The sequence below is a fragment of the Osmerus eperlanus genome, chromosome 22, assembly GCF_963692335.1.
Source record: "Osmerus eperlanus chromosome 22, fOsmEpe2.1, whole genome shotgun sequence".
Lineage (NCBI taxonomy): Eukaryota > Metazoa > Chordata > Actinopteri > Osmeriformes > Osmeridae > Osmerus > Osmerus eperlanus.
In genome coordinates this window covers 2,741,659-2,768,062 of record NC_085039.1, presented here as the reverse complement: position 1 = coordinate 2,768,062, position 26,404 = coordinate 2,741,659, and the positions used below count along the sequence as shown (strand labels likewise).

Sequence of the window (26,404 nt, the reverse complement as noted above, 5' to 3'; positions counted from 1 at the left end):
CGGCTGACAACAGAATCTTTAAATCACATTTCAACCACGGCTGAATTGTCCGAACATTGTTATGTCTAGGTATGACTGTTCAGAACATCCAACAAAGCTGGTTTATCCAACCATGCTTTATGTTTATTCATTTTTTTATGCAACAATGTGTATCCAACCTCGGCTGAATTGTCCAACCAAAGTTTGTATATATGGCGTCCTCCTCAGCTCCGAAGGCAGAAGACGCGCCTCAAGGCTGTTGTAAACCTCGCACAAGTCTCCAATTAAAAGGCGGAACGATCAATTTTCCTGTAATGGAACCCGTGTTGTCTGACGAACTACAGGACGAGCAGTCCACATCAGTCGACTGGACTTTGACATTTGGATGCATTCGTCTGACTTTCCAATCAGACGCCAGCGGAAGCGCTTTCGTGTTGAGATGTGTGAGGAATTCACCTGCCACGCCCACGAATAACTACAGGGGGATACCTGGGAGAGAGCATTTTTTCCAAAATCATGAAACCCCATCGGCAGTGCATGATAACACTGTCCAGGACGCAGTCACGACCATGGCTCTGTCCTCTTCGGATCCTGGATCAACCCTGAGCAACGAAGTAAATACTCACAGTGTGAACACAGTGCGTCTGGCACTTTCCGGGCAGCGACTCGAGATGGCTGTGAGCTGGAAGGCGTATGGACTGACAGTAGCCCTTTGTATTGGCTATAGCTGGCTGTGATGTTACCTCCTGTCTATCATGAGACTAATGAAACTTGTTAACTTCAAAATTCAAGCATTAAAGTATACTATTATAAAAATTACAAGTCTAGCCCTCCTGTTGTGTCCCGGTCAAAAGTGACCAATTTACAATTTTCTCTCTCATTTTTTAAAATGTATTCTGATTGACATAAGGTTTCATGACTTTCTCCACACAGGGTAGGCCTATCTAAACAGCCAAAACATTTTTTTCAGAAGTTCATAAAAATGTGGGCGTTTTATTCTATGCTTTATTTTATACCTGTGTTGTTCCCGGTCGTAAATGACCGGTCATTCAAAAGAATGGGTAAGCCAATTTTTTTTGTTTAAAATGTTGTTCAGGCACACACCCATGCACGTGTGTGTAATTGGACAAGATTACATTAAAAATAACCATTAGATTTAAAGTTACATTGTCAAGGATTACTTCATGACATTTTGATCCCGTCTTTAAAATTGCCTTTTTTAACTGGTTTCATGATATCGTAGGCAAAAGTTAATGGCTGGGACAGAGTAGAAGGATGGGGAACAGTTCTCACCCATTCTCAAGTGTGTAAGGGGGGCCTAGGGGGACGCCTCATTAGCTTCAAGGTTGTTACGTGTTTTCTCGCCCTAGAAGGAGTTGTTATGGAGAAAGGAGCCACAACAATGTATGAGAGAACAGAAAACAAGGAGGACAGCCAAGGTCATCAGTTGAGAACATGTAGGATTGAAGGCCAAGCGTCTGGGTGTGCAGGTGTTCCCTGAACCTCTGCCCATCGTGGGAGCAAAGCGGAACCAAGTGGAACAGGTCAGGTTGACCGTAGACAGATATCGAGTGTGTACACATGGCAGCCTCATTGACTCTGGGCAAGGTTTGGGAAAACATTGAGAAACCGCTCTATGAAGGGAGGGGGATTTTCCTAATTTAGACTATATAAAGTGTTGCATCTTTTTGTAGCTTTTTGTCTCTTCCTGTACCAACTGAGCATTGCTGAATAAACCTCTCACGCCATCTTGACTCTTCTGTCTTGGAAAATATCCTACAATGATAGACAATGCTATTAACCAGTGGTGTCTGGTGAAATCAGATGGCTGAGCGGTTAGGGAATCGGGCTATTAATCAGAAGGTTGCTGGTTTGGTTCCCGACCATGCAAAATTACGTTGTGTACTTGGGCAAGGCACTTCACCCTACTTGCCTCGGGGGAATGTCCCTGTATTTACTGTAAGTCGCTCTGGATAAGAGTGTCTGCTAAATGACTAAATGTGCATTTAAATGTATTCAGTAATTGACTAGGTCAAGTAGTATTCTTCAAGTAATCTGACCCAACCCTGCAAGTATGTAAAGGAAAAAGGCTTGAAATGTATTTATGGGACATAACCTTGGCCACATTCATCTGGGAGGCACGGAGAGCAGCCATTGCCTAATTGATCTTACAGTGCAGAGCTAGTGGAGACCCCAGCAGGTGGATCACCTCATCATTTTCCATCTCCAGGAACGGGTATAGACTTTTCTTCAAGTTTTTGCCATTTTAATTTTTGGGGCAATAAAACGTGCACGTTAATGGTTATTATTGAAATAATCTGATGAATGTCGATAATCTGATGAATGTCGACTTTTTTCAATAGGCTATTTTTGCAGATTGTATTTTGTGTGTTTGTTCTTACATTCTCATATGGGTTTATACAGACTCTCGGATAAAAAAAAGTTCCATCTATACTTTTCTTCAAGTTTTCGACATTTTAGCTTAAGGACTACCTAGTGTTTTTCATTTATACTTTGCTCCTATACTCGTCACACAACAGAGTTTGCCTCCTAACACATCCAGAAGGCTTAGTTTGAGGAAATCCGACACTCTTGCTGTTTGACCAGGTCTCTTGCTAGTTATCTCTCTCTCAAACACATCCCATGAGGGTTACTGTGGCCATTACAAGTTCCTCATTTGACGACTATCGCACCTGTGCCAGCCTTCCTACGAGACTCCTCTCTCACCACAGTCCTGCGGAGTGTTCCTCTTGTCACAGCACTACTTCGAACTTCAAACTCGAAGATAACACAATTCTTCAGACTGGCAAGTCATGCAAAAAAGCACACTATTAACTGAATGGACAATACTATCTGGATGATCAATGTATGGGTTATGAATGGTAAAACATGATTTACAAATTGATTGATTATCGTTGATGAGTAGGTCTATTCTACGTTGAACTATAGTGTAGCGGACCGTAGCCTGCTTTGTAGGCAGCTACAGGACGGGGGAAAAGTAAACATTTGAATAACTTTTTAAAGATACGATCCTGGCTGCATGCACGTGATCCCCCCCCAAAAATAGCATTCATTTGGGCTTTTTTTGGGGGGGGAGGGCGTGAGCGGGGGAGGGCATGAGCGGGGGAGGGGGTGAGCAGGGGTGAGCGGGGGAGGGCGTGAGCGGGGGAGGGCGTGAGCGGGGGAGGGCGTGAGCGGGGGAGGGCATGATAAATAATTTGTTGGGGCAAAATACGTGCCCCAACACAACTCAGTATTAGGTTAATTACATAAACACGCACAATGTACTTCCACACTATTCCTTTTGCTCACTAGCCTGCACTTATTTCATGCAATGCATTTCATTATGCCAGAGAAGCACTCATCTTGCCTGTGCATTGTTTGTGGACATTTCGCTTTAATATGACTCAAAACTGTAGGCCAATGCTTGGACAATATCACCTTCTAGTGGAAATAACTGGCACACTAGCTGGCACTCATTTGAATGAATATTTTCACACATGGTGTCCGGTCCTGCCATCAGTCACTCCTCCCTCCGTTTGTCAGCTAACAACGTTTCTTGTACGGTGGAGTGTTCTGTGAAGAACGGGAGAGATGTGACCCACTATATATATAAATATATATATATATATATTTTAGAGTTAGAAGCTACTTCTCCTTGCTTCTTCACACACATGCTTCTGTCTTTCCAGTTCCCTTCTCCCAGGATGTGTTCGGCAACCACACTCTTCCCGGCCCCAACTTTCCCCAGTACTGCTTGTATATATCCATCTATATAATACAGGTAGAACAGAGACGAGGTCGGGGGCAAAAACAAGGTCAGTATTCCAAGGTATGTCTATCAGAAATCGCCAAGAAATGTCAGCACAAGATTAGCAAGACTTAGCAAGAAGTGAAGGGAGTGACTGTCTTAAGGGCAGTAGGGGAGTGGACTGATTGATCTAATTGTTTGCTGGCGTGAAGAGGGAGTGCCCTCTTCGTACTCTGGTGACAATGACCTGATTGTCACAGGCAGCTTAGCGTTACCTGTTCCAAAGCCCCTGTGCGACTGAACGAAAACAGAAACAACGAAAAGCATGATACCGTGTATCGGCCCTAACAGAAATAAGACACAAAATAAACAGGAGGACGATATACAAGTAACAAGTAACAAGTAATAATATGTCTCAACAGTATCGTCGACAATAACGAATGGCACAAACACATAGCCGACTACAAACGCACACAGACTCCAGAACAGCGGACAGGTGAGGGTTTCAATGCAGACGGACAGACAGTTGATTGGATGAGAGTAGTTGTGCCGGTGACGGGGGAGTGGTGACGATAGCCACTCCCAGACGGGCACCTGAATGCAGCAATGAGAGTGAGGGGAAAACAGAAGGGAAGACAAGCACACAACAAGACAGAACACACATACAAGCAGGGCAAGGGACGTAACAGGTTCAAACAAGACCAAAAGTGAGTTGAAAAAGACAATCACACCAATATATATATATTTAAGAAACTTGGGTTCATTAAATATCATTATTTATTAACCAAGTAGCAACTAGCAAACATGTACATCTAGCTTGCTGTGTGTCTTCTCCTAAAGAATCTGCTGTGTAGTCTAGATGTAAGTAGGCCTATAAATTACAAGTAAAAAAGCTAGTCGTTGCTGGTTCAAGGGGATTTCAGGCATAGAGTTGAGAATGTTATTTATTATTAGATTGGATGCCTTTTCAACAATGGATGGACATTGTTTGAAACCGTATGCTTCTAAAGGTTGCTTTCAAAGGAGTTTCAACATAGACTAACATTTCTCGACTAATAGTGCGCTACATGTAGACTAACATACCTCTTTCGCTGAATGTTCTTATTTTCCAATTCATTTAGAAATTATATATACGGTTTAACTGCCTCTATGTTTTCCATGGTGCTTTTTATGTAAGGCTAAACACAAACAAAATTGAAAGCGAAAGTGTAACTTGAGCGCTTCGCCTATTGTATATCCCCTTGAAAATTGATCACATTTGCAGAACCAGTTTAACACTTGTGAAACACGTTTTACATTTGTGGGACACGTTTACATTTGTGGATCGTCATTGGCCTCGTTTTGAGCCCATTATAGCCTACTTTTCTTCAAGACTCATTGAATTTAAGTTGATCAAAAAGAAAGCCTATAAAAGGTACAGTTTAACACGACTGTTTTCGTACTGTGTGACTACTAACCAAGAGTTATCTGTCCACAGTTATTTACTTTACGTAAAGGACTATAGATGAATTTCTATAGTTATTTTCTTTAGTTACCTAATAAAAAAACAACATACATACAACGACATTGTATGAAATGTGCCTCTATAGAGGGCAGTGGGCCATATTTAACAAGTGATTTACTGTAGGCTATCTGTGTTGCAGCCAACCAGGTCCACCACGTGACAGGTCTAGGCTTGCGTTGACTCACCTGTGAAATGGCAGCTGAGCACTCAACAATAGGTTCTGGTACGTTAACCATATTTTCAAAAATCCTTACATTTTGTCTGTAAAAGTGGTTTAGGTGGATGGGTATACAGCTCAGTGGTAGTGCAATCTGACTGCAGGTCAAGTGGTTGCAGGTTCAAGTGCCCACTGTATGGCCATTTTGGATAAAAGTGTCTGCTAAATGGATTAATAATTACATAATTACAGTTCAATCTATTGTGACGTCACGAGAGGCTGGGTCCTGGAGGGGTGCTACATTCCCCGGAGGTGTCTGCAGCCCTGAGCAGCTGTGGCTCCCTCTGCTGGGGGAGCCGGGACCTCCATCCCTCCCTAAAAACGGGGCATTCCCGCACACCTGAAACTGATCAGACCCTGATGACCTAAAGGGTTGTGTTAAAGAGGGAGAGCCACAGTTAGGTGGGCAGAGTGGGGTTTGGTGAAGAGAAGGAGTCCTGCGCCTAGAAGAGGCGCCGTTTACGTTTTTTGGAATCCTATGTAAGATTTAGAAGTTTTTTTGTTAATTCTGAGGATCTTTAATATACCCCTTGTTTTTGTTCGACCCCGGTGTCCTCGCACTATTTTGAGCTGTCTCGCTGAGGGCTTTGTAGCCTCTCGTGGCGTCACACTATGTTTTTGTTTCCCTCAGAGGGTCTTACTCCTCAGTCTGATCTTTGACTTGTACTGCTGGGGAAAGTTGGGGCTGGGAAGAGTGTGGTTGCCGGACACATCCTGGGAGAAGGGAACTGGAAAGACAGAAGCATGTGCGTGAAGAAGCAAAGAGAAGTAGCTGGAAGAACAGTGACTGTGGTGGAAACACCGGGCTGGGACAGTGTGAAACGCACGTCCAGCCAAATCAAAAAGGAAATAGTAAACAGTGTGACTCTGTTACCCCCAGGGGAGTGTTCCATCAACGTCGATTAAGGAAAAGCTAGACTTATCTCGCCAAGTCTCACTTACTTTAGCGAGAGTTCCGTTCCATTAAGGTGGCTTATTTTAGTTCTAGCTACGTAACCAAGGTAACTTATACTTCGGAACTAGCCTGATCCGTGTCAGGCTAAAAGTCAAGCTAAACTAAAATGTGTTGCAAATAATTTCAAACAGGTGGAAACAGAATCTCAAAAGACAGTTCCGTCGAGTAAATTCCTGCGCGCAAACCACTTTAGTCCGTGTTCGGAAACGTAAATTCAGACTTTTTGAAGTGCAGACATTAATGATTTAGCTACATGTTTACTTCATCTCCAAAAAATATATTAATTTAAATAAACAAGTTAAGAAATAATGTCACTTTTGTTTTCAAAAGCCATTGGTTAATTGACGTAAAATAAGGACTTAGAAACTAAGCAGAGCGTCTAGACAAGTTACAATCAATTATGGCGTATCCGTTCTTTGACAACCCTGTGGTGGTTGAAGGTGCTCAGATTATACAAAGAGCGTTTATCCCACCAGCCCCAAGGGTCTTCAGAGACAGAAGTAATGGTTCCCTGACCAGTATCTGTGGAAGAAGTATAGGTTCAGCAGGCCCAGCATAATTTATCTAGATAAATGTAATTGTCATTCTTAAAAAAATATACATAAATATATATATATATATATATATATATATATATATATATATATATATATATATATATATATATATATATATATATATATATATATATATATATATATATATATGAAATAACACTTTAGCAACTCTTAAGGATGGCAATGAACACATAAGAGCAGCCTACCATCCTTTGTAAAAAGTAATAGAAAGGAGAGTAGACTATAATAGTAGAAAGGAAGGTAGTAGACTGCAGTCTATGTAGGTAGGCCTAGACTATGTAGTCTGCTGGAATCACACACAAGGAAGCAAACCCACTGTAGCCAAGCCTTGACACTGTTCAGTCTGTCTGCATCTGTCTATGTCTTTGCATGTGGGACATTCTTGAACGGGCAACTATGCCAGGAAGTTGCCTGTTAGTGGAACGGAACGTTAGTGGAACGGCTTGAGGCTTAAGTCTAAATTGACGTTTACCCAAGTGAGACTTATTCGTGTTAGCGCGACTTGCGTTAGCGACGTTGATGGAACACCCCCCAGGACCCCACGCTCTCCTGCTTGTGGTGCCCTTAGGGGAAGGGATTTCAGCCAATGAGAACAAGTCTGTCCAGGAACACATGGAGCTTTTGTCAGAGAGGGTTTGGAAACACACTATGCTCCTGTTTGTTAGTGAAGAAGAGGATACATTCACTCTCTCCAAACAGGTTATGGAGAGTACAGAAGCAGTTTTGGAGAAATGTGGAGGCAGACATCATGTTCTTTGTGGACCTACAAGTAATCATATGCAGGTGTGTGAGCTCCTGCAGAAGATTGAGGTGATGGTGGAGGACAACACTGCTGAGTTCTTCTTACCCCAAGTGAACTATGAACTGATGGAGAGCAAGATGCCAAGAGAGGTGTCAAAGATTAGAAGGATGTATGAGGAAAAACTTAAACAAAGTCTGGAAAAACAGAAACAAAGATACGAATATCCGCTGAAAAATATGGAGGATGAGCTGAATTTGTATAAAACAGAAAAGGTGCCAAAAGAGGGGTTGAGGAAGAGTAGTCTTGACATTCCACCCACCAGTGAGCATAAATTATTAAAGAAGAGAAGAAACATTTTGAAAAGAATAGAAACATCAAATATGTTGCTTCAAAATCATGAAATGTGCACTATAAAATGTGAACAGCACAAGTTTTGTAACCAATGTAACACAAAACTAACTAGTGATTGTAACAAGCTATTTTATTTCAACCTTTTGTGCTTTTGTTTGTTCTTTCTAGGTAGGGGCAAAGAGCAGGAGACAAAGGATGATCTTGGCCGTCAGAAAGTGGACCTGGAGGTAGTTGGAGATGGTTACACGAAGACGGGCATGACTGTCATGAAGCACTACATCAAGCCATTATTTATGATAGGAGCCCAACATGGACTACTGGGCTCATGTGTTGGGATTGTAGTTGTTATTGTCAGTGTTGTGTTGTGCTATACTGACTGGGAAGCAGTTACAGCAGCAAAAGACAATCCTTCAACCCCAGTCCAAACAACCTCAGCATATGAAAGTAAGCCATGTTTTTGTTCCTGACATTGAAATAAATTTTGTGGCTTCATATTATAAAAAAACAAACTTATACCTGCTCACCAACGCTTGACAGGGTCTTCGAGGGTTTTCGATGGTTCGTGTGTTCTTGTTTCCAACCCAGAGGAGCATGGTAAGCATGTGGCTTTGTGAATCACAGCACCCTCTATGTGACTGCTGTGCATCCATGCCAGTGCAGACCCCAGACAGGTCGTGGCAAATCTAGATTTGTCTGGAAGACAGTTTCGTTAAAATGCCGACCTCTCGGCGACGTTTTGCCAATTGGAAAACGCTCTCCATACTCCATCTTGTCAACGTAACTTCTACACATCCGGCCAACATCTGCCATATTTCTCTGGCATCATTTATGTTAGAATATTCTAACCAGCAGCAAAAGAAACATTAGGGTCTAAGCTATAATCAAATAGGTTTAAATGTATAATTCAAGTAATGTTGTGCCATTTTATAACACATTTCGTCCACAGACCACTTTTTTACAGTAGCAAGGGCAACAAGATGTTCTCTCCCTGTTGCCCCAGGGTTGGCAACATGGTTTCTATATGCAGCATCGGCGCTGTCTGAGGCTGCGTTGATGATAACAGCGCCTTCTACTATAAACAAAATATCGTGGCTGCATGCGCGTGAGCCTATTTTTTTTCTTATGCTTTGTGTTATTTAGGCCACTCTGAATTGATTTGTCCCAATGCTCTGCAATGAACTGTCCATAACTCAATTTCTATCTTCAGGTATGCTTGATTGGGAATCCCAGGCTCAACTGACTCAACTCAGTGTGCAAAAGGGAAAGACTGTCACTCTGGAAACACATGTAGCTGGACTCCAGCCTGACGACGGATGGATCTACAATAAATTGTGGTTACTGCAGGTGAATCCAGGGAAATTACGTTGCACTTTGTTAGATGAGCGGTTTACAGACAGACTTCAGCTGGACTTACAGACCGGATCTCTCACTGTGAGAAACATCTCACTCCACGACGCTGGAGTTTATCAGTTACAAACCGGAGGAGACAAAGTGGCTCATCAAACCTTTACTCTATCCGTTTATGGTAAGCTTGGTTTAATTGTAATCAGTCTGAATTATACAATACCTACGGCATTAAAGTATCTGAGTTTGAGTGTAGGTTTATTACTTAAGTACTTGTACTTGGGTTCTTGTTTGAGTAAATTACCTTTCCACTGTTAAGAGGGCAATGCAGCAGGATACCTTTAAAGCACTTTATTCATAACTAATAAATATTGAATAAAAAAGAAATGGTTTAAAAACACCGACAGATGACCACTTTAAGATACGCAAAGAAAGTCCCAAATGTTTCAATTGTCCATAACATTTTGATCCCTAAGGGTAGTGTTACCTATTTCTACATATTCTGTCCATAACCTGTTGCTGTTTTCCTCCTCCCCCCTTTGTACCAAATCCGACTCTAAAACATTTTTTTTTTTAATCAAGTGTAAAACATAACTAAATAACAGTCAAACACATGCACATTAGGAATCAGTAAATTGTCAACAGCTCCTATGAATGTCCTACTTTGACATACTTATTGTTTGAGTATTAGGTTAATTACATGAACACGCACAATGTACTTCCACATTATTCCTATTGCTCACTAGCCTGCACTTATTTCATTTAGTGCATTTCATTATGCCGGAGAAGCACTCATCTTGCCTGTGCATTGTTTGTGTACGTTTCGCTTTAATTTGTCTCAAAGCTGTAGGCTAATATCACCTCCTAGTGGAAATAACTGGCACACTAACTGGCACTCATTTGAATGAAAATGTTCAGACATGGTGTCCGGTCCTGCCATCAGTTACTCCTACCTCCGTCTGTCAGCCAACAACATCTCTTGTACGGTGGAGTGTTCTGTGAAGAACGGGAGAGATGTGACCCTAACCTGGTACAAAGGAGAGGAGAGACTTAACCAGACCAGCAGTCCTGATCTCTCCTCCAACATCTCTCTCCATCTGGAGATGAAGGACCAGGATGGAGACACCTACAGCTGTGTGGCTGAAAACCCCATCAGTAACCAGACAGACAAACTCCACAAGACAGAGCTGTGCCCAGGTCAGTGGCTGTTTCTCTCCATGTCAAGAGAGGCAGATGACAAACAACTAAACATGGAGACTCTGAATCCTCAGTTTTCATAGTAACATCTCTGATGCACTTTATTACACAAATTATAAACATTATAGTACACTGTCATGTCTGCCGGTCTGTTTACTGTTGGTTTTAAAAACGCCTTGTGAGAAAGACAACCATTTAGCACTCACTTTTGACCACAGAACCTGGAAACACTAGTAAAACTCCATGGTTGTGTGTGTATGTGTTTCTTCAGGTCTGTCTACAACCACCAACTTTCACAATCACACTAGGGACCGGGGTGCTGTGGCTGTGGCTGTGGCTGTGGCTGTGGCTGTGATTGTGGCTGTGGCATACAGGAAGTTTAAGGTAGAATATGGTAAAATATTCAACCAATAGAACCAAGTTGAATAATATTTGACAATCATTCTAGTATATACTTGTATTGATGGCACTGTTGATTGCTGAAGGTCTGCATGTGTTCTAGTAAGCAAGAGTTCACGTTGTTGTGTCTCACAGAGAGGTTGTGATGGAGAGGGAACCTCCACGGAACATGACAGTTCTGCCAAGTCTGTCATCTGATGACCAGTAATGCTGTAGGCAAGGAGACACCCTGCTAGCTCTTAAATGCTGAAGAGTTGAGTTGCTGAATTAAGGTTTTTCTAAATGCTTTTCTAAAAAAACAAAAGGAAAAAAACTACTAGAATTTTGAACTGGTTCAATGTTATCTCCTCTCATTACATGCATTTTGTATGCCACTTTGGTATGGTCAACAATTTACATACACTTCCTTTTTGGTCATCATTTGGTTTCCTGTAAATTGCTTTTCTAATGAGAGATAAATACAACATAATGAGTCAACATTTGAATGGTTTTCTCGAGAACAGAACAGAAATGATATACAAACAGACAAATAGATCCTTCATGATTTCTACTGTGCTCGACAACAACAAAAACGAATGCAGCACACAGCTTTGATATCTGTCACTGTTAAATTGGAAGGGGACCAGGAGTCGGATCCAAGTGGAGAACAGAACTTTAATAAGCAGATTCCAAAGGTACAAAGGGATAATCCAATGATGTGGTCAAAACGGGTGTGTCAGTACAGGAACAACAGGTATTGAGGGGCAAATCCACAGGAGCATGGCCAGGGCCATGGGAAGATCCAAGACACTGGGTCAGGGTGCATCGTAACAAGGTCTGTCAGGGTGCCAGTGACAGGTTATACACACGTAGCAAGACTAGAAAAGACTTTGCAAAGTGACTGTGCTGAAAGGCTTCCAGCATTGGCTTCCTGTCCAACAAAGAATTGACTTTACAATCCTGCTGCTGGTTTATAAAGCACTGAATGGTTTAGGGCCTAAATACATTTGTGATCTGCTGCTACCTTATGAACCATCCCGACCCCTCAGGTCATCTGGGACTGGTCTACTTTGTGTTCCAAGAGTCAGAACTAAACATGGAGAAGCAGCGTTCAGTTTTTTCTGCACCACATATCTGGAACAAGGTCCCTGAAAGCTGCAGATCTGCTGAGACCCTCAGCTCCTTTAAATCCAGATTGAAGACTTTACTAATCGCTGTTGCCTTTAATTGAACCAGATTAAAGAATATCAATTTCTGCATCTCCTGCATTTTATTTTTTAAACTGCACTGCAACTTTTATTTTATTTCTTGCTTTTTGAATGTTTTTAATGTGTTATTGAATGTTCTTAATTGTTTTTAAATCGTGTTTTCTTTTGCATTATGTTTTGATGCTTTTAATGGTTTTATGTGAAGCACTTTGAATTGCCTTGTTGTTGAAATGTGCTATACAAATAAACTTGTCTTGCCTATATAGGGATGGGCGAATGATGCCTTGTGAAGCTTTGGACCATCTTAATCAATTGATTAAATCCTTATTTTTAAACTGTTGTTTAGTCTGTTCCTCTCGGTCACACACACTGTTCCCTCCTTCCAAAAAAACAAACCTTTCTCAAGTTCTAGACTTTTTATACTAGATGGCTTAGTCAGACTACGCTCATGCTACAATCATCCCTGTAGTTGTGACAGGCAGCATTCTTTGGGTCAACTGTAGGAAGAATATGGATGACTGGGCTTATGTAGTGTGATTCTCTTTGGCTTAGTTGCCAACAATGGTGTGAGCTGAACTGTTAAAGGTTTCAGATTAAATTTACTTTTTAAAAGGAATGTAGAGAGGTAACTGACAGATGACCATTGACAACCTCATAACACCCAAATATAACATGAGTCAGACACATTTTAAAGGATACCTTAAAAGCTGAGTCATGAATTCCCATACTCATATTAACCCCTGCCTATGGCCTCACATACAACACATGTTAACCCTCGTGCTGCCTTCGGGTCACATGACCCAAAGGTTCATAACGAACCATCATTGTGTTTACCCAATTTTACCCAATACAAAAACAAATAAAAATACTTTTCTTTTAACCTTCGCAATGTGGGGGGTCTGAGACAGCCCGACGGTTAAAAGAAAATGCTTCACTTTGTTTTTGTATGCGGTAAAGTTGTCGCAATACGACGGTGGGTCACAATGACTGATGGGTCAGAACGACCCGAGGAGAACACAAGGGTTAAACCAAGAAAAGAAATAGCAGTTTCATCATGCAGTAGGAATCGCCAAAGGGATTGTGGGGCATTTCCACATACTTTCATAAGAGCATTACAACTCACTTGCAAGAATCCTCCTGATAACTGGGATAACTGGACCATCTAGAGGCTTTACTTAGAAATGCAGTTCATTGCGCAAATGAGACAAGTTTAAAGATTCTCAAATAGGAAGTTTGATAAAGATCTCTTTGGTATGATGTTAATAGATGAAAATAACAACAGTCAAGAGTCAAATAAAATGCAATGAATGTTTAATTAAGGATTAATAATGTATGTGTATTACAGAGTAGTGGGAAACTGATCAGCATCTCCATTCTTCACTGCAGATGCAGCAGCTTTCATGGAGGTGATGTTCTCTGCATGTAAGATTCCACCATAGGTCTTCTCACCCACAGTGCAATCCTTCAAAAAGAAAAAGAAAATGTTCTATGTGCTCAGAACACCAGGAAACCATTGGTAACCAACATGGTATGCACACTGTATGTTTATTATGAATGTAACCATGTTTACGTAATAACAACCGTGAAGATCAACTTAAAGGTTTTACTTTCTTTCCTCTTCCTCTCCTGAAAGCTCTCCTGACAGCTCTCCCGAAAGCCCTCATGAGGCCACAGAAACATCCTCCTCCCTTCTTCTTTGCTTTCTGCCTGGGAGCAGCTATGGAGCCAACATGGCTCTTGGAAGAAACCGCCGTTTCTGGTTGAAGCTCTCTGCTCAGGTGAAGCAGGCTCAGGTCTCTGGCTGCGACAGGCTTGAGGTCTTCACTGGGTGAGAAGAGGAAGAGAAGAGAAGGCCTACCATTAACATCAGAACATTTCAAATATTAATACTAATATCAAATATCAGGTTAACTAAGCTCATAAGTACAAAATACTTTGATACAATGATACTAAAAGAGTAAATGACTGTGACTTACATGATCTGCTTGTCTGTCTCTTTCATGTCCAGCAGCAACTGGAAGTCAGTGGTAGGCTGATGCCTATCGGAAGTGTTCATCACAGCCTTGATTTGCTCACCATACAGCTGCAAGAAGGTCTCCCTTCCCACGACTCCCTGGAGACCATCAACAGGCTTCGTCAGGCTGGTCTCAGCTGCAGAAGATTTGAAGTCCTGGCTAGCCTGGTGCAGGGTGGTGATCCTCACAGGTGTCTGGAGGTTAAGCTGGGACATAACCTTGGCCACATTCATCCGGGAGGCACGAAAGGCAGCCATTGCCTGATTGATCTTAGAGTGCAGAGCCTGTGGAGACCCCAGCAGGTGGATCACCTCATCATTTTCCATCTCCAGGAACATACCGGTGAGCTTTTCAGCTAGGTGTGGTTGAAACTTTTGGATGATGCTGATGAGAGACACTCCCAGCTTAGGATTCTGGTAGTGCAGAGGAGTGGAGGCCAGTGTGGAGGCTGTCAGAGGCTCCTTGCCCCACACATAAGCAGAAGGCTAATGGAGGACAGAGGGACACACAATTTAAAATACACCTTTACATACGATACACACAATCCTAGTGCTGCCACTATGTGAAACTGTAATACAACTGTAATACATGTCAAAAGTCATTTTACAAAAGCCAGTACTGTAATTACCTGCTGCATTCCAATCAGGGCCTGAACTTGGACTTGAGCCCTGGTCTGGGCCTGGGCCTGAATCTCCATCAGGGTCTGGGCCTTTGTCTGGTTGTGAGCCAGGGTCATGAGCTGGGCCAGAGCAGTCATGCTCAGTTGTCGGTTAGGGTTAGAAACTCCAGGCACAACACACACACCAGGAGAGCTTATCCATGTGTAGACAGCAGGCTGGAAAGAGACAGGGCACATATTATGTTAAATACATACAGTTAGATAGATACAGTAGACACCCAAGGTTTTTGGTGCCACCTTGTGTATCACACATTTAAGATATAAATGTGTGTATGGTTTACACCTGCTGCATAGACACCAAAGCCAGGGTGAAGTCATGGGTCAGGACCTGGGTCCCGGTCTGGATCTGGGCCTGAAGCTGGGTCTGGACATTAGCCTGAGCCAGGGTCTGGACCTGGGTATTAGTCAGGAGATGGACCAGAGGCTGGGTCAGGACCTGCTCGACTTCGTCTTTTTACTATGTGACTGCAGCCTCTACTCACCTGCTGCTTAGAAGGGCATGTCATGCGAGCCTGGTTCTGCTGGAACCAACGCTGGAACCAACGCTTGATCTGCTTGTCTGTCTCTTTCATGTCCAGCAGCAACTGGATGTCAGTGGTAGGCTGATGCCTATCGGAAGTGTTCATCACAGCCTTGATTTTCTCACCATACAGCTGCAAGAAGGTCTCCCTTCCCACGACTCCGTGGAGACCATCAACAAGCTTCGTCAGGCTGGTCTCAGCTGCAGAAGATTTGAAGTCCTGGTTAGCCTGGTGCAGGGTGGTGATCCTCAAAGGTGTCTGGAGGTTAAGCTGGGACATAACCTTGGCCACATTCATCCGGGAGGCACGAAAGGCAGCCATTGCCTGATTGATCTTAGAGTGCAGAGCCTGTGGAGACCCCAGCAGGTGGATCACCTCATCATTTTCCATCTCCAGGAACATACCGGTGAGCTTTTCAGCTAGGTGTGGTTGAAACTTGTGGATGATGCTGATGAGAGACACTCCCAGCTTAGGATTCTGGTAGTGCAGAGGAGTGGAGGCCAGTGTGGAGGCTGTCAGAGGCTCCTTGCCCCACACATAAGCAGAAGGCTAATGGAGGACAGAGGGACACACAATTTAAAATACACCTTTACATACGATACACACAATCCTAGTGCTGCCACTATGTGAAACTGTAATACAACTGTAATACATGTCAAAAGTCATTTTACAAAAGCCAGTACTGTAATTACCTGCTGCATTCCAATCAGGGCCTGAACTTGGACTTGAGCCCTGGTCTGGGTCTGGGCCTGAATCTCCATCAGGGTCTGGGCCTTTGTCTGGTTGTGAGCCAGGGTCATGAGCTGGGCCAGAGCAGTCATGCTCAGTTGTCGGTTAGGGTTAGAAACTCCAGGCACAACACACACACCAGGAGAGCTTATCCATGTGTAGACAGCAGGCTGGAAAGAGACAGGGCACATATTATGTTAAATACACACAGTTAGATAGATACAGTAGACACCCAAGGTTTTTGGTGCCACCTTGTGTATCACACATTTAAGATATACATGTGTGTATGGTTTACACCTGCTGCATAGACACCAAGGCCAGGGTGAAGGCATGGGTCAGGACCTGGGTCCCGGTCTGGATCTGGGCCTGAAGCTGGGTCTGGACTTGGGCCTGAGGATGGGTCCAGACATGGACCTTAGGCTGGGTCTCGACCTGGGCATTTTCCTGGGTCAGGGTCTGGACCTTGACCTGGGCTTTGGTCTTGGAGTGGATCTGGGCACTCATGTGCTGCTGATGGTTGGCAAAATGTGGACTTCATTATTGAATATTGTCAAAACATGGAAATAGCACTGGAAACAGCACTAGAAATGACTGTCTTTTTACTATGTGACTGCAGCCTCTACTCACCAGCTGCTTAGAAGGGCATGTCATGCGAGCCTGGTTCTGCTGGAACCAACGCTTGAGCTTGGACTGACGCTCTAACCTCTTCTGGGCGCGGCCAACATAGATCAGCTTGCCGCTAATTTGCATTCCTTTCATGTCATCCACAGCTTTTTGCGCATCCTCGTGCCTCTCAAAGTTCACAAAGCCGAACCCTCGGGACTTGCCATTCTCATCCTTCATGACACAGACGCTCGTGATCTTTCCATACTTGCTGAACACCTCTGTCAGCTTCTGCTCATCCACATCCTGTCCAAAGTTCTTGATGTAGATATTGGTGAACTTTGCGCATGAACCAAATCGCTCAGCTTGGCGCTCCTTGCGAGATTTGAAGCGGCCCACAAATGCTTTTCTGTCATTAAACAGCATACCGTCCAATCTTTCTATAGATTTCTCGGCAGCCTCCGCGGTCTCAAATTGAACAAAACCATAGCCCTTTGAGCCATTGTTACCACATGCAATCTTGCTCGACAAGATTTTGCCGAAGCCAGAGAAGGTGTCGTATAGATTTTCGTTATCTATTGACGTGTCCAGGTTCTTAATAAAGACTTTACCCACACCGCTCTTTGTCATGGTCGGGTCGCGCTGGTGGGCCCAAGTTACACGAATCGGAGAGCCATCAGTCAGTTTAAAATTCAAGAAATCTAAGGCGTGCTCGGCATCCACTGACCTCTTGAAGTTGACATAGGCATAACCCAGAGAGCGCTTGTTGACCCTGTCTCTGCAGACGCGGATAGAGTGGATGGTCCCGGCGGGACTGAAGTGGTTGTAGAGCATTGCCTCGGTAACATGTTGGTGTATGTCTCCAACATACAAGGAAGCTTTTGGACGACTAGAAGGACGCTGATTCATTTTTTCTTACTATCTAATTGGAAATTATATCAGGCAACTAGATGACGTTATGTCTAACAAGGTTTTTTAATGCAAAACTGTGGATTCTAAATGCCAAAAGTTCTGTTACGTCATAGATGATTTAGACGATGTTCCACTATAATGCCAGTGTAGTAAAGAAAAAAAAAAATATAATATATATATATAATATAAATATATATATATATATTATATATATAAATTGTGGTTACTGCAGGTGAATACGGGGAAATTACGTTGCACTTTGTTAGGTGAGCGGTTTACAGACAGACTTCAGCTGGACTTACAGACCGGATCTCTCACTGTGAGAAACATCTCACTCCACGACGCTGGAGTTTATCAGTTACAAACCAGAGGAGACAAAGTAGCTCATCAAACCTTTACTCTATCCGTTTATGGTAAGTGTAGTGAATGACGGGGGTAGTTAGGGGAGCGGTCAAGCGCTGCGCTGACAATTAGACAAGTGGCTGCACCTGTTGAAGGGAGTGTCGAGAGGGATATAAAAGGGAGAAGATCGGTAGGGTGTTGCGTTGGTCTGGGAGCCGTTGTGGTGGATATCGCGGAAATAGAAATACACAGTACGCAATCGGGGGGTGGCGGCGTTCGCAGACCATTTAGGGCTGCCGGCGTGAAGACAGGGCGAGGTTCCTGGCGGTTTAGGGTGATAGGGCTATAGGCGTACCCTTGTCCGCTCCCAGCCTGTGGAGTAGGCTCTCCTGCTGTCTTTGGAGCGGCCTCACAAAGCGCAGACCCCAGGGGAGGGTCTCGAACCCCCGGAGAGTTGAGTATATAGGCCTAGTGTTTTTAAACTCTATCCCTTGTTTGTTTTGTATGTAACCGCTTAGGACCAGTTTTAGGGAGGTCGCATTTTAGTCATAGGGCGGCGAGCTAGTGTACCGCGGGAGGCAACGGCGCTCCCGTACAGTAGAGACACGCGTGACGTTGCGGTGAAGTGTGATAGCACTGTTGATTGCTGAAGGTCTGCATGTGTTCTAGTAAGCAAGAGTTCACGTTGTTGTGTCTCACAGAGAGGTTGTGATGGAGAGGGAACCTCCACGGAACATGACAGTTCTGCCAAGTCTGTCATCTGATGACCAGTAATGCTGTAGGCAAGGAGACACCCTGCTAGCTCTTAAATGCTGAAGAGTTGAGTTGCTGAATTAAGGTTTTTCTAAATGCTTTTCTAAAAAAACAAAAGGAAAAAAACTACTAGAATTTTGAACTGGTTCAATGTTATCTCCTCTCATTACATGCATTTTGTATGCCACTTTGGTATGGTCAACAATTTACATACACTTCCTTTTTGGTCATCATTTGGTTTCCTGTAAATTGCTTTTCTAATGAGAGATAAATACAACATAATGAGTCAACATTTGAATGGTTTTCTCGAGAACAGAACAGAAATGATATACAAACAGACAAATAGATCCTTCATGATTTCTACTGTGCTCGACAACAACAAAAACGAATGCAGCACACAGCTTTGATATCTGTCACTGTTAAATTGGAAGGGGACCAGGAGTCGGATCCAAGTGGAGAACAGAACTTTAATAAGCAGATTCCAAAGGTACAAAGGGATAATCCAATGATGTGGTCAAAACGGGTGTGTCAGTACAGGAACAACAGGTATTGAGGGGCAAATCCACAGGAGCATGGCCAGGGCCATGGGAAGATCCAAGACACTGGGTCAGGGTGCATCGTAACAAGGTCTGTCAGGGTGCCAGTGACAGGTTATACACACGTAGCAAGACTAGAAAAGACTTTGCAAAGTGACTGTGCTGAAAGGCTTCCAGCATTGGCTTCCTGTCCAACAAAGAATTGACTTTACAATCCTGCTGCTGGTTTATAAAGCACTGAATGGTTTAGGGCCTAAATACATTTGTGATCTGCTGCTACCTTATGAACCATCCCGACCCCTCAGGTCATCTGGGACTGGTCTACTTTGTGTTCCAAGAGTCAGAACTAAACATGGAGAAGCAGCGTTCAGTTTTTTCTGCACCACATATCTGGAACAAGGTCCCTGAAAGCTGCAGATCTGCTGAGACCCTCAGCTCCTTTAAATCCAGATTGAAGACTTTACTAATCGCTGTTGCCTTTAATTGAACCAGATTAAAGAATATCAATTTCTGCATCTCCTGCATTTTATTTTTTAAACTGCACTGCAACTTTTATTTTATTTCTTGCTTTTTGAATGTTTTTAATGTGTTATTGAATGTTCTTAATTGTTTTTAAATCGTGTTTTCTTTTGCATTATGTTTTGATGCTTTTAATGGTTTTATGTGAAGCACTTTGAATTGCCTTGTTGTTGAAATGTGCTATACAAATAAACTTGTCTTGCCTATATAGGGATGGGCGAATGATGCCTTGTGAAGCTTTGGACCATCTTAATCAATTGATTAAATCCTTATTTTTAAACTGTTGTTTAGTCTGTTCCTCTCGGTCACACACACTGTTCCCTCCTTCCAAAAAAACAAACCTTTCTCAAGTTCTAGACTTTTTATACTAGATGGCTTAGTCAGACTACGCTCATGCTACAATCATCCCTGTAGTTGTGACAGGCAGCATTCTTTGGGTCAACTGTAGGAAGAATATGGATGACTGGGCTTATGTAGTGTGATTCTCTTTGGCTTAGTTGCCAACAATGGTGTGAGCTGAACTGTTAAAGGTTTCAGATTAAATTTACTTTTTAAAAGGAATGTAGAGAGGTAACTGACAGATGACCATTGACAACCTCATAACACCCAAATATAACATGAGTCAGACACATTTTAAAGGATACCTTAAAAGCTGAGTCATGAATTCCCATACTCATATTAACCCCTGCCTATGGCCTCACATACAACACATGTTAACCCTCGTGCTGCCTTCGGGTCACATGACCCAAAGGTTCATAACGAACCATCATTGTGTTTACCCAATTTTACCCAATACAAAAACAAATAAAAATACTTTTCTTTTAACCTTCGCAATGTGGGGGGTCTGAGACAGCCCGACGGTTAAAAGAAAATGCTTCACTTTGTTTTTGTATGCGGTAAAGTTGTCGCAATACGACGGTGGGTCACAATGACTGATGGGTCAGAACGACCCGAGGAGAACACAAGGGTTAAACCAAGAAAAGAAATAGCAGTTTCATCATGCAGTAGGAATCGCCAAAGGGATTGTGGGGCATTTCCACATACTTTCATAAGAGCATTACAACTCACTTGCAAGAATCCTCCTGATAACTGGGATAACTGGACCATCTAGAGGCTTTACTTAGAAATGCAGTTCATTGCGCAAATGAGACAAGTTTAAAGATTCTCAAATAGGAAGTTTGATAAAGATCTCTTTGGTATGATGTTAATAGATGAAAATAACAACAGTCAAGAGTCAAATAAAATGCAATGAATGTTTAATTAAGGATTAATAATGTATGTGTATTACAGAGTAGTGGGAAACTGATCAGCATCTCCATTCTTCACTGCAGATGCAGCAGCTTTCATGGAGGTGATGTTCTCTGCATGTAAGATTCCACCATAGGTCTTCTCACCCACAGTGCAATCCTTCAAAAAGAAAAAGAAAATGTTCTATGTGCTCAGAACACCAGGAAACCATTGGTAACCAACATGGTATGCACACTGTATGTTTATTATGAATGTAACCATGTTTACGTAATAACAACCGTGAAGATCAACTTAAAGGTTTTACTTTCTTTCCTCTTCCTCTCCTGAAAGCTCTCCTGACAGCTCTCCCGAAAGCCCTCATGAGGCCACAGAAACATCCTCCTCCCTTCTTCTTTGCTTTCTGCCTGGGAGCAGCTATGGAGCCAACATGGCTCTTGGAAGAAACCGCCGTTTCTGGTTGAAGCTCTCTGCTCAGGTGAAGCAGGCTCAGGTCTCTGGCTGCGACAGGCTTGAGGTCTTCACTGGGTGAGAAGAGGAAGAGAAGAGAAGGCCTACCATTAACATCAGAACATATCAAATATTAATACTAATATCAAATATCAGGTTAACTAAGCTCATAAGTACAAAATACTTTGATACAATGATACTAAAAGAGTAAATGACTGTGACTTACATGATCTGCTTGTCTGTCTCTTTCATGTCCAGCAGCAACTGGAAGTCAGTGGTAGGCTGATGCCTATCGGAAGTGTTCATCACAGCCTTGATTTGCTCACCATACAGCTGCAAGAAGGTCTCCCTTCCCACGACTCCCTGGAGACCATCAACAGGCTTCGTCAGGCTGGTCTCAGCTGCAGAAGATTTGAAGTCCTGGCTAGCCTGGTGCAGGGTGGTGATCCTCACAGGTGTCTGGAGGTTAAGCTGGGACATAACCTTGGCCACATTCATCCGGGAGGCACGAAAGGCAGCCATTGCCTGATTGATCTTAGAGTGCAGAGCCTGTGGAGATCCCAGCAGGTGGATCACCTCATCATTTTCCATCTCCAGGAACATACCGGTGAGCTTTTCAGCTAGGTGTGGTTGAAACTTTTGGATGATGCTGATGAGAGACACTCCCAGCTTAGGATTCTGGTAGTGCAGAGGAGTGGAGGCCAGTGTGGAGGCTGTCAGAGGCTCCTTGCCCCACACATAAGCAGAAGGCTAATGGAGGACAGAGGGACACACCATTTAAAATACACCTTTACATACGATACACACAATCCTAGTGCTGCCACTATGTGAAACTGTAATACAACTGTAATACATGTCAAAAGTCATTTTACAAAAGCCAGTACTGTAATTACCTGCTGCATTCCAATCAGGGCCTGAACTTGGACTTGAGCCCTGGTCTGGGCCTGAATCTCCATCAGGGTCTGGGCCTTTGTCTGGTTGTGAGCCAGGGTCATGAGCTGGGCCAGAGCAGTCATGCTCAGTTGTCGGTTAGGGTTAGAAACTCCAGGCACAACACACACACCAGGAGAGCTTATCCATGTGTAGACAGCAGGCTGGAAAGAGACAGGGCACATATTATGTTAAATACATACAGTTAGATAGATACAGTAGACACCCAAGGTTTTTGGTGCCACCTTGTGTATCACACATTTAAGATATAAATGTGTGTATGGTTTACACCTGCTGCATAGACACCAAAGCCAGGGTGAAGTCATGGGTCAGGACCTGGGTCCCGGTCTGGATCTGGGCCTGAAGCTGGGTCTGGACATTAGCCTGAGCCAGGGTCTGGACCTGGGTATTAGTCAGGAGATGGACCAGAGGCTGGGTCAGGACCTGCTCGACTTCGTCTTTTTACTATGTGACTGCAGCCTCTACTCACCTGCTGCTTAGAAGGGCATGTCATGCGAGCCTGGTTCTGCTGGAACCAACGCTGGAACCAACGCTTGATCTGCTTGTCTGTCTCTTTCATGTCCAGCAGCAACTGGATGTCAGTGGTAGGCTGATGCCTATCGGAAGTGTTCATCACAGCCTTGATTTTCTCACCATACAGCTGCAAGAAGGTCTCCCTTCCCACGACTCCGTGGAGACCATCAACAAGCTTCGTCAGGCTGGTCTCAGCTGCAGAAGATTTGAAGTCCTGGTTAGCCTGGTGCAGGGTGGTGATCCTCAAAGGTGTCTGGAGGTTAAGCTGGGACATAACCTTGGCCACATTCATCCGGGAGGCACGAAAGGCAGCCATTGCCTGATTGATCTTAGAGTGCAGAGCCTGTGGAGATCCCAGCAGGTGGATCACCTCATCATTTTCCATCTCCAGGAACATACCGGTGAGCTTTTCAGCTAGGTGTGGTTGAAACTTTTGGATGATGCTGATGAGAGACACTCCCAGCTTAGGATTCTGGTAGTGCAGAGGAGTGGAGGCCAGTGTGGAGGCTGTCAGAGGCTCCTTGCCCCACACATAAGCAGAAGGCTAATGGAGGACAGAGGGACACACAATTTAAAATACACCTTTACATACGATACACACAATCCTAGTGCTGCCACTATGTGAAACTGTAATACAACTGTAATACATGTCAAAAGTCATTTTACAAAAGCCAGTACTGTAATTACCTGCTGCATTCCAATCAGGGCCTGAACTTGGACTTGAGCCCTGGTCTGGGTCTGGGCCTGAATCTCCATCAGGGTCTGGGCCTTTGTCTGGTTGTGAGCCAGGGTCATGAGCTGGGCCAGAGCAGTCATGCTAAGTTGTCGGTTAGGGTTAGAAACTCCAGGCACAACACACACACCAGGAGAGCTTATCCATGTGTAGACAGCAGGCTGGAAAGAGACAGGGCACATATTATGTTAAATACACACAGTTAGATAGATACAGTAGACACCCAAGGTTTTTGGTGCCACCTTGTGTATCACACATTTAAGATATACATGTGTGTATGGTTTACACCTGCTGCATAGACACCAAGGCCAGGGTGAAGGCATGGGTCAGGACCTGGGTCCCGGTCTGGATCTGGGCCTGAAGCTGGGTCTGGACTTGGGCCTGAGGATGGGTCCAGACATGGACCTTAGGCTGGGTCTCGACCTGGGCATTTTCCTGGGTCAGGGTCTGGACCTTGACCTGGGCTTTGGTCTTGGAGTGGATCTGGGCACTCATGTGCTGCTGATGGTTGGCAAAATGTGGACTTCATTATTGAATATTGTCAAAACATGGAAATAGCACTGGAAACAGCACTAGAAATGACTGTCTTTTTACTATGTGACTGCAGCCTCTACTCACCAGCTGCTTAGAAGGGCATGTCATGCGAGCCTGGTTCTGCTGGAACCAACGCTTGAGCTTGGACTGACGCTCTAACCTCTTCTGGGCGCGGCCAACATAGATCAGCTTGCCGCTAATTTGCATTCCTTTCATGTCATCCACAGCTTTTTGCGCATCCTCGTGCCTCTCAAAGTTCACAAAGCCGAACCCTCGGGACTTGCCATTCTCATCCTTCATGACACAGACGCTCGTGATCTTTCCATACTTGCTGAACACCTCTGTCAGCTTCTGCTCATCCACATCCTGTCCAAAGTTCTTGATGTAGATATTGGTGAACTTTGCGCATGAACCAAATCGCTCAGCTTGGCGCTCCTTGCGAGATTTGAAGCGGCCCACAAATGCTTTTCTGTCATTAAACAGCATACCGTCCAATCTTTCTATAGATTTCTCGGCAGCCTCCGCGGTCTCAAATTGAACAAAACCATAGCCCTTTGAGCCATTGTTACCACATGCAATCTTGCTCGACAAGATTTTGCCGAAGCCAGAGAAGGTGTCGTATAGATTTTCGTTATCTATTGACGTGTCCAGGTTCTTAATAAAGACTTTACCCACACCGCTCTTTGTCATGGTCGGGTCGCGCTGGTGGGCCCAAGTTACACGAATCGGAGAGCCATCAGTCAGTTTAAAATTCAAGAAATCTAAGGCGTGCTCGGCATCCACTGACCTCTTGAAGTTGACATAGGCATAACCCAGAGAGCGCTTGTTGACCCTGTCTCTGCAGACGCGGATAGAGTGGATGGTCCCGGCGGGACTGAAGTGGTTGTAGAGCATTGCCTCGGTAACATGTTGGTGTATGTCTCCAACATACAAGGAAGCTTTTGGACGACTAGAAGGACGCTGATTCATTTTTTCTTACTATCTAATTGGAAATTATATCAGGCAACTAGATGACGTTATGTCTAACAAGGTTTTTTAATGCAAAACTGTGGATTCTAAATGCCAAAAGTTCTGTTACGTCATAGATGATTTAGACGATGTTCCACTATAATGCCAGTGTAGTAAAGAAAAAAAAAAATATAATATATATATATAATATAAATATATATATATATATTATATATATAAATTGTGGTTACTGCAGGTGAATACGGGGAAATTACGTTGCACTTTGTTAGGTGAGCGGTTTACAGACAGACTTCAGCTGGACTTACAGACCGGATCTCTCACTGTGAGAAACATCTCACTCCACGACGCTGGAGTTTATCAGTTACAAACCAGAGGAGACAAAGTAGCTCATCAAACCTTTACTCTATCCGTTTATGGTAAGTGTAGTGAATGACGGGGGTAGTTAGGGGAGCGGTCAAGCGCTGCGCTGACAATTAGACAAGTGGCTGCACCTGTTGAAGGGAGTGTCGAGAGGGATATAAAAGGGAGAAGATCGGTAGGGTGTTGCGTTGGTCTGGGAGCCGTTGTGGTGGATATCGCGGAAATAGAAATACACAGTACGCAATCGGGGGGTGGCGGCGTTCGCAGACCATTTAGGGCTGCCGGCGTGAAGACAGGGCGAGGTTCCTGGCGGTTTAGGGTGATAGGGCTATAGGCGTACCCTTGTCCGCTCCCAGCCTGTGGAGTAGGCTCTCCTGCTGTCTTTGGAGCGGCCTCACAAAGCGCAGACCCCAGGGGAGGGTCTCGAACCCCCGGAGAGTTGAGTATATAGGCCTAGTGTTTTTAAACTCTATCCCTTGTTTGTTTTGTATGTAACCGCTTAGGACCAGTTTTAGGGAGGTCGCATTTTAGTCATAGGGCGGCGAGCTAGTGTACCGCGGGAGGCAACGGCGCTCCCGTACAGTAGAGACACGCGTGACGTTGCGGTGAAGTGTGATAGCACTGTTGATTGCTGAAGGTCTGCATGTGTTCTAGTAAGCAAGAGTTCACGTTGTTGTGTCTCACAGAGAGGTTGTGATGGAGAGGGAACCTCCACGGAACATGACAGTTCTGCCAAGTCTGTCATCTGATGACCAGTAATGCTGTAGGCAAGGAGACACCCTGCTAGCTCTTAAATGCTGAAGAGTTGAGTTGCTGAATTAAGGTTTTTCTAAATG

At 43.9% G+C, this 26,404-nt stretch overlaps 3 protein-coding genes across 7 annotated transcripts; 1 reads left to right on the top strand and 2 right to left on the bottom strand.

Moving 5' to 3' along the window:
- The first annotated feature begins 4,361 nt into the window (after positions 1–4,361).
- Positions 4,362–12,544, top strand: LOC134008480 (uncharacterized). Of its 5 annotated transcripts, XM_062447874.1 has the most exons (9): positions 4,362–4,437; positions 5,374–5,457; positions 8,246–8,521; positions 8,615–8,671; positions 9,024–9,179; positions 9,285–9,602; positions 10,340–10,618; positions 10,890–11,002; positions 11,153–12,544. In XM_062447874.1, the coding sequence occupies exons 2-9, from the start codon at positions 5,427–5,429 to the stop codon at positions 11,213–11,215; spliced, it is 1,293 nt and encodes a 430-aa protein (XP_062303858.1). In that variant the 5' UTR covers positions 4,362–4,437; positions 5,374–5,426; the 3' UTR covers positions 11,216–12,544. The 5 variants fall into 5 exon arrangements, with proteins under 5 accessions (XP_062303858.1, XP_062303859.1, XP_062303857.1 ...); XM_062447875.1 differs by lacking the exons at positions 4,362–4,437; positions 5,374–5,457 and adding an exon at positions 7,569–7,767; XM_062447873.1 differs by lacking the exons at positions 4,362–4,437; positions 5,374–5,457 and adding an exon at positions 7,783–8,047 and having other exon boundaries at positions 9,078–9,179.
- A 2,631-nt stretch (positions 12,545–15,175) lies between these two features.
- On the bottom strand, positions 15,176–17,660 carry LOC134009145 (polyadenylate-binding protein 1-like). Its single transcript, XM_062448870.1, has 3 exons — positions 16,776–17,660; positions 16,533–16,658; positions 15,176–15,292 (listed from the first exon to the last, which is right to left on the bottom strand). The coding sequence occupies exons 1-3, from the start codon at positions 17,658–17,660 to the stop codon at positions 15,176–15,178; spliced, it is 1,128 nt and encodes a 375-aa protein (XP_062304854.1).
- A 5,063-nt stretch (positions 17,661–22,723) lies between these two features.
- On the bottom strand, positions 22,724–25,208 carry LOC134009144 (polyadenylate-binding protein 1-like). The gene is made up of 3 exons (XM_062448869.1): positions 24,324–25,208; positions 24,081–24,206; positions 22,724–22,840 (listed from the first exon to the last, which is right to left on the bottom strand). Exons 1-3 carry the CDS (start codon positions 25,206–25,208, stop codon positions 22,724–22,726), a joined length of 1,128 nt encoding a protein of 375 aa, XP_062304853.1.
- Positions 25,209–26,404: the final 1,196 nt, after the last annotated feature.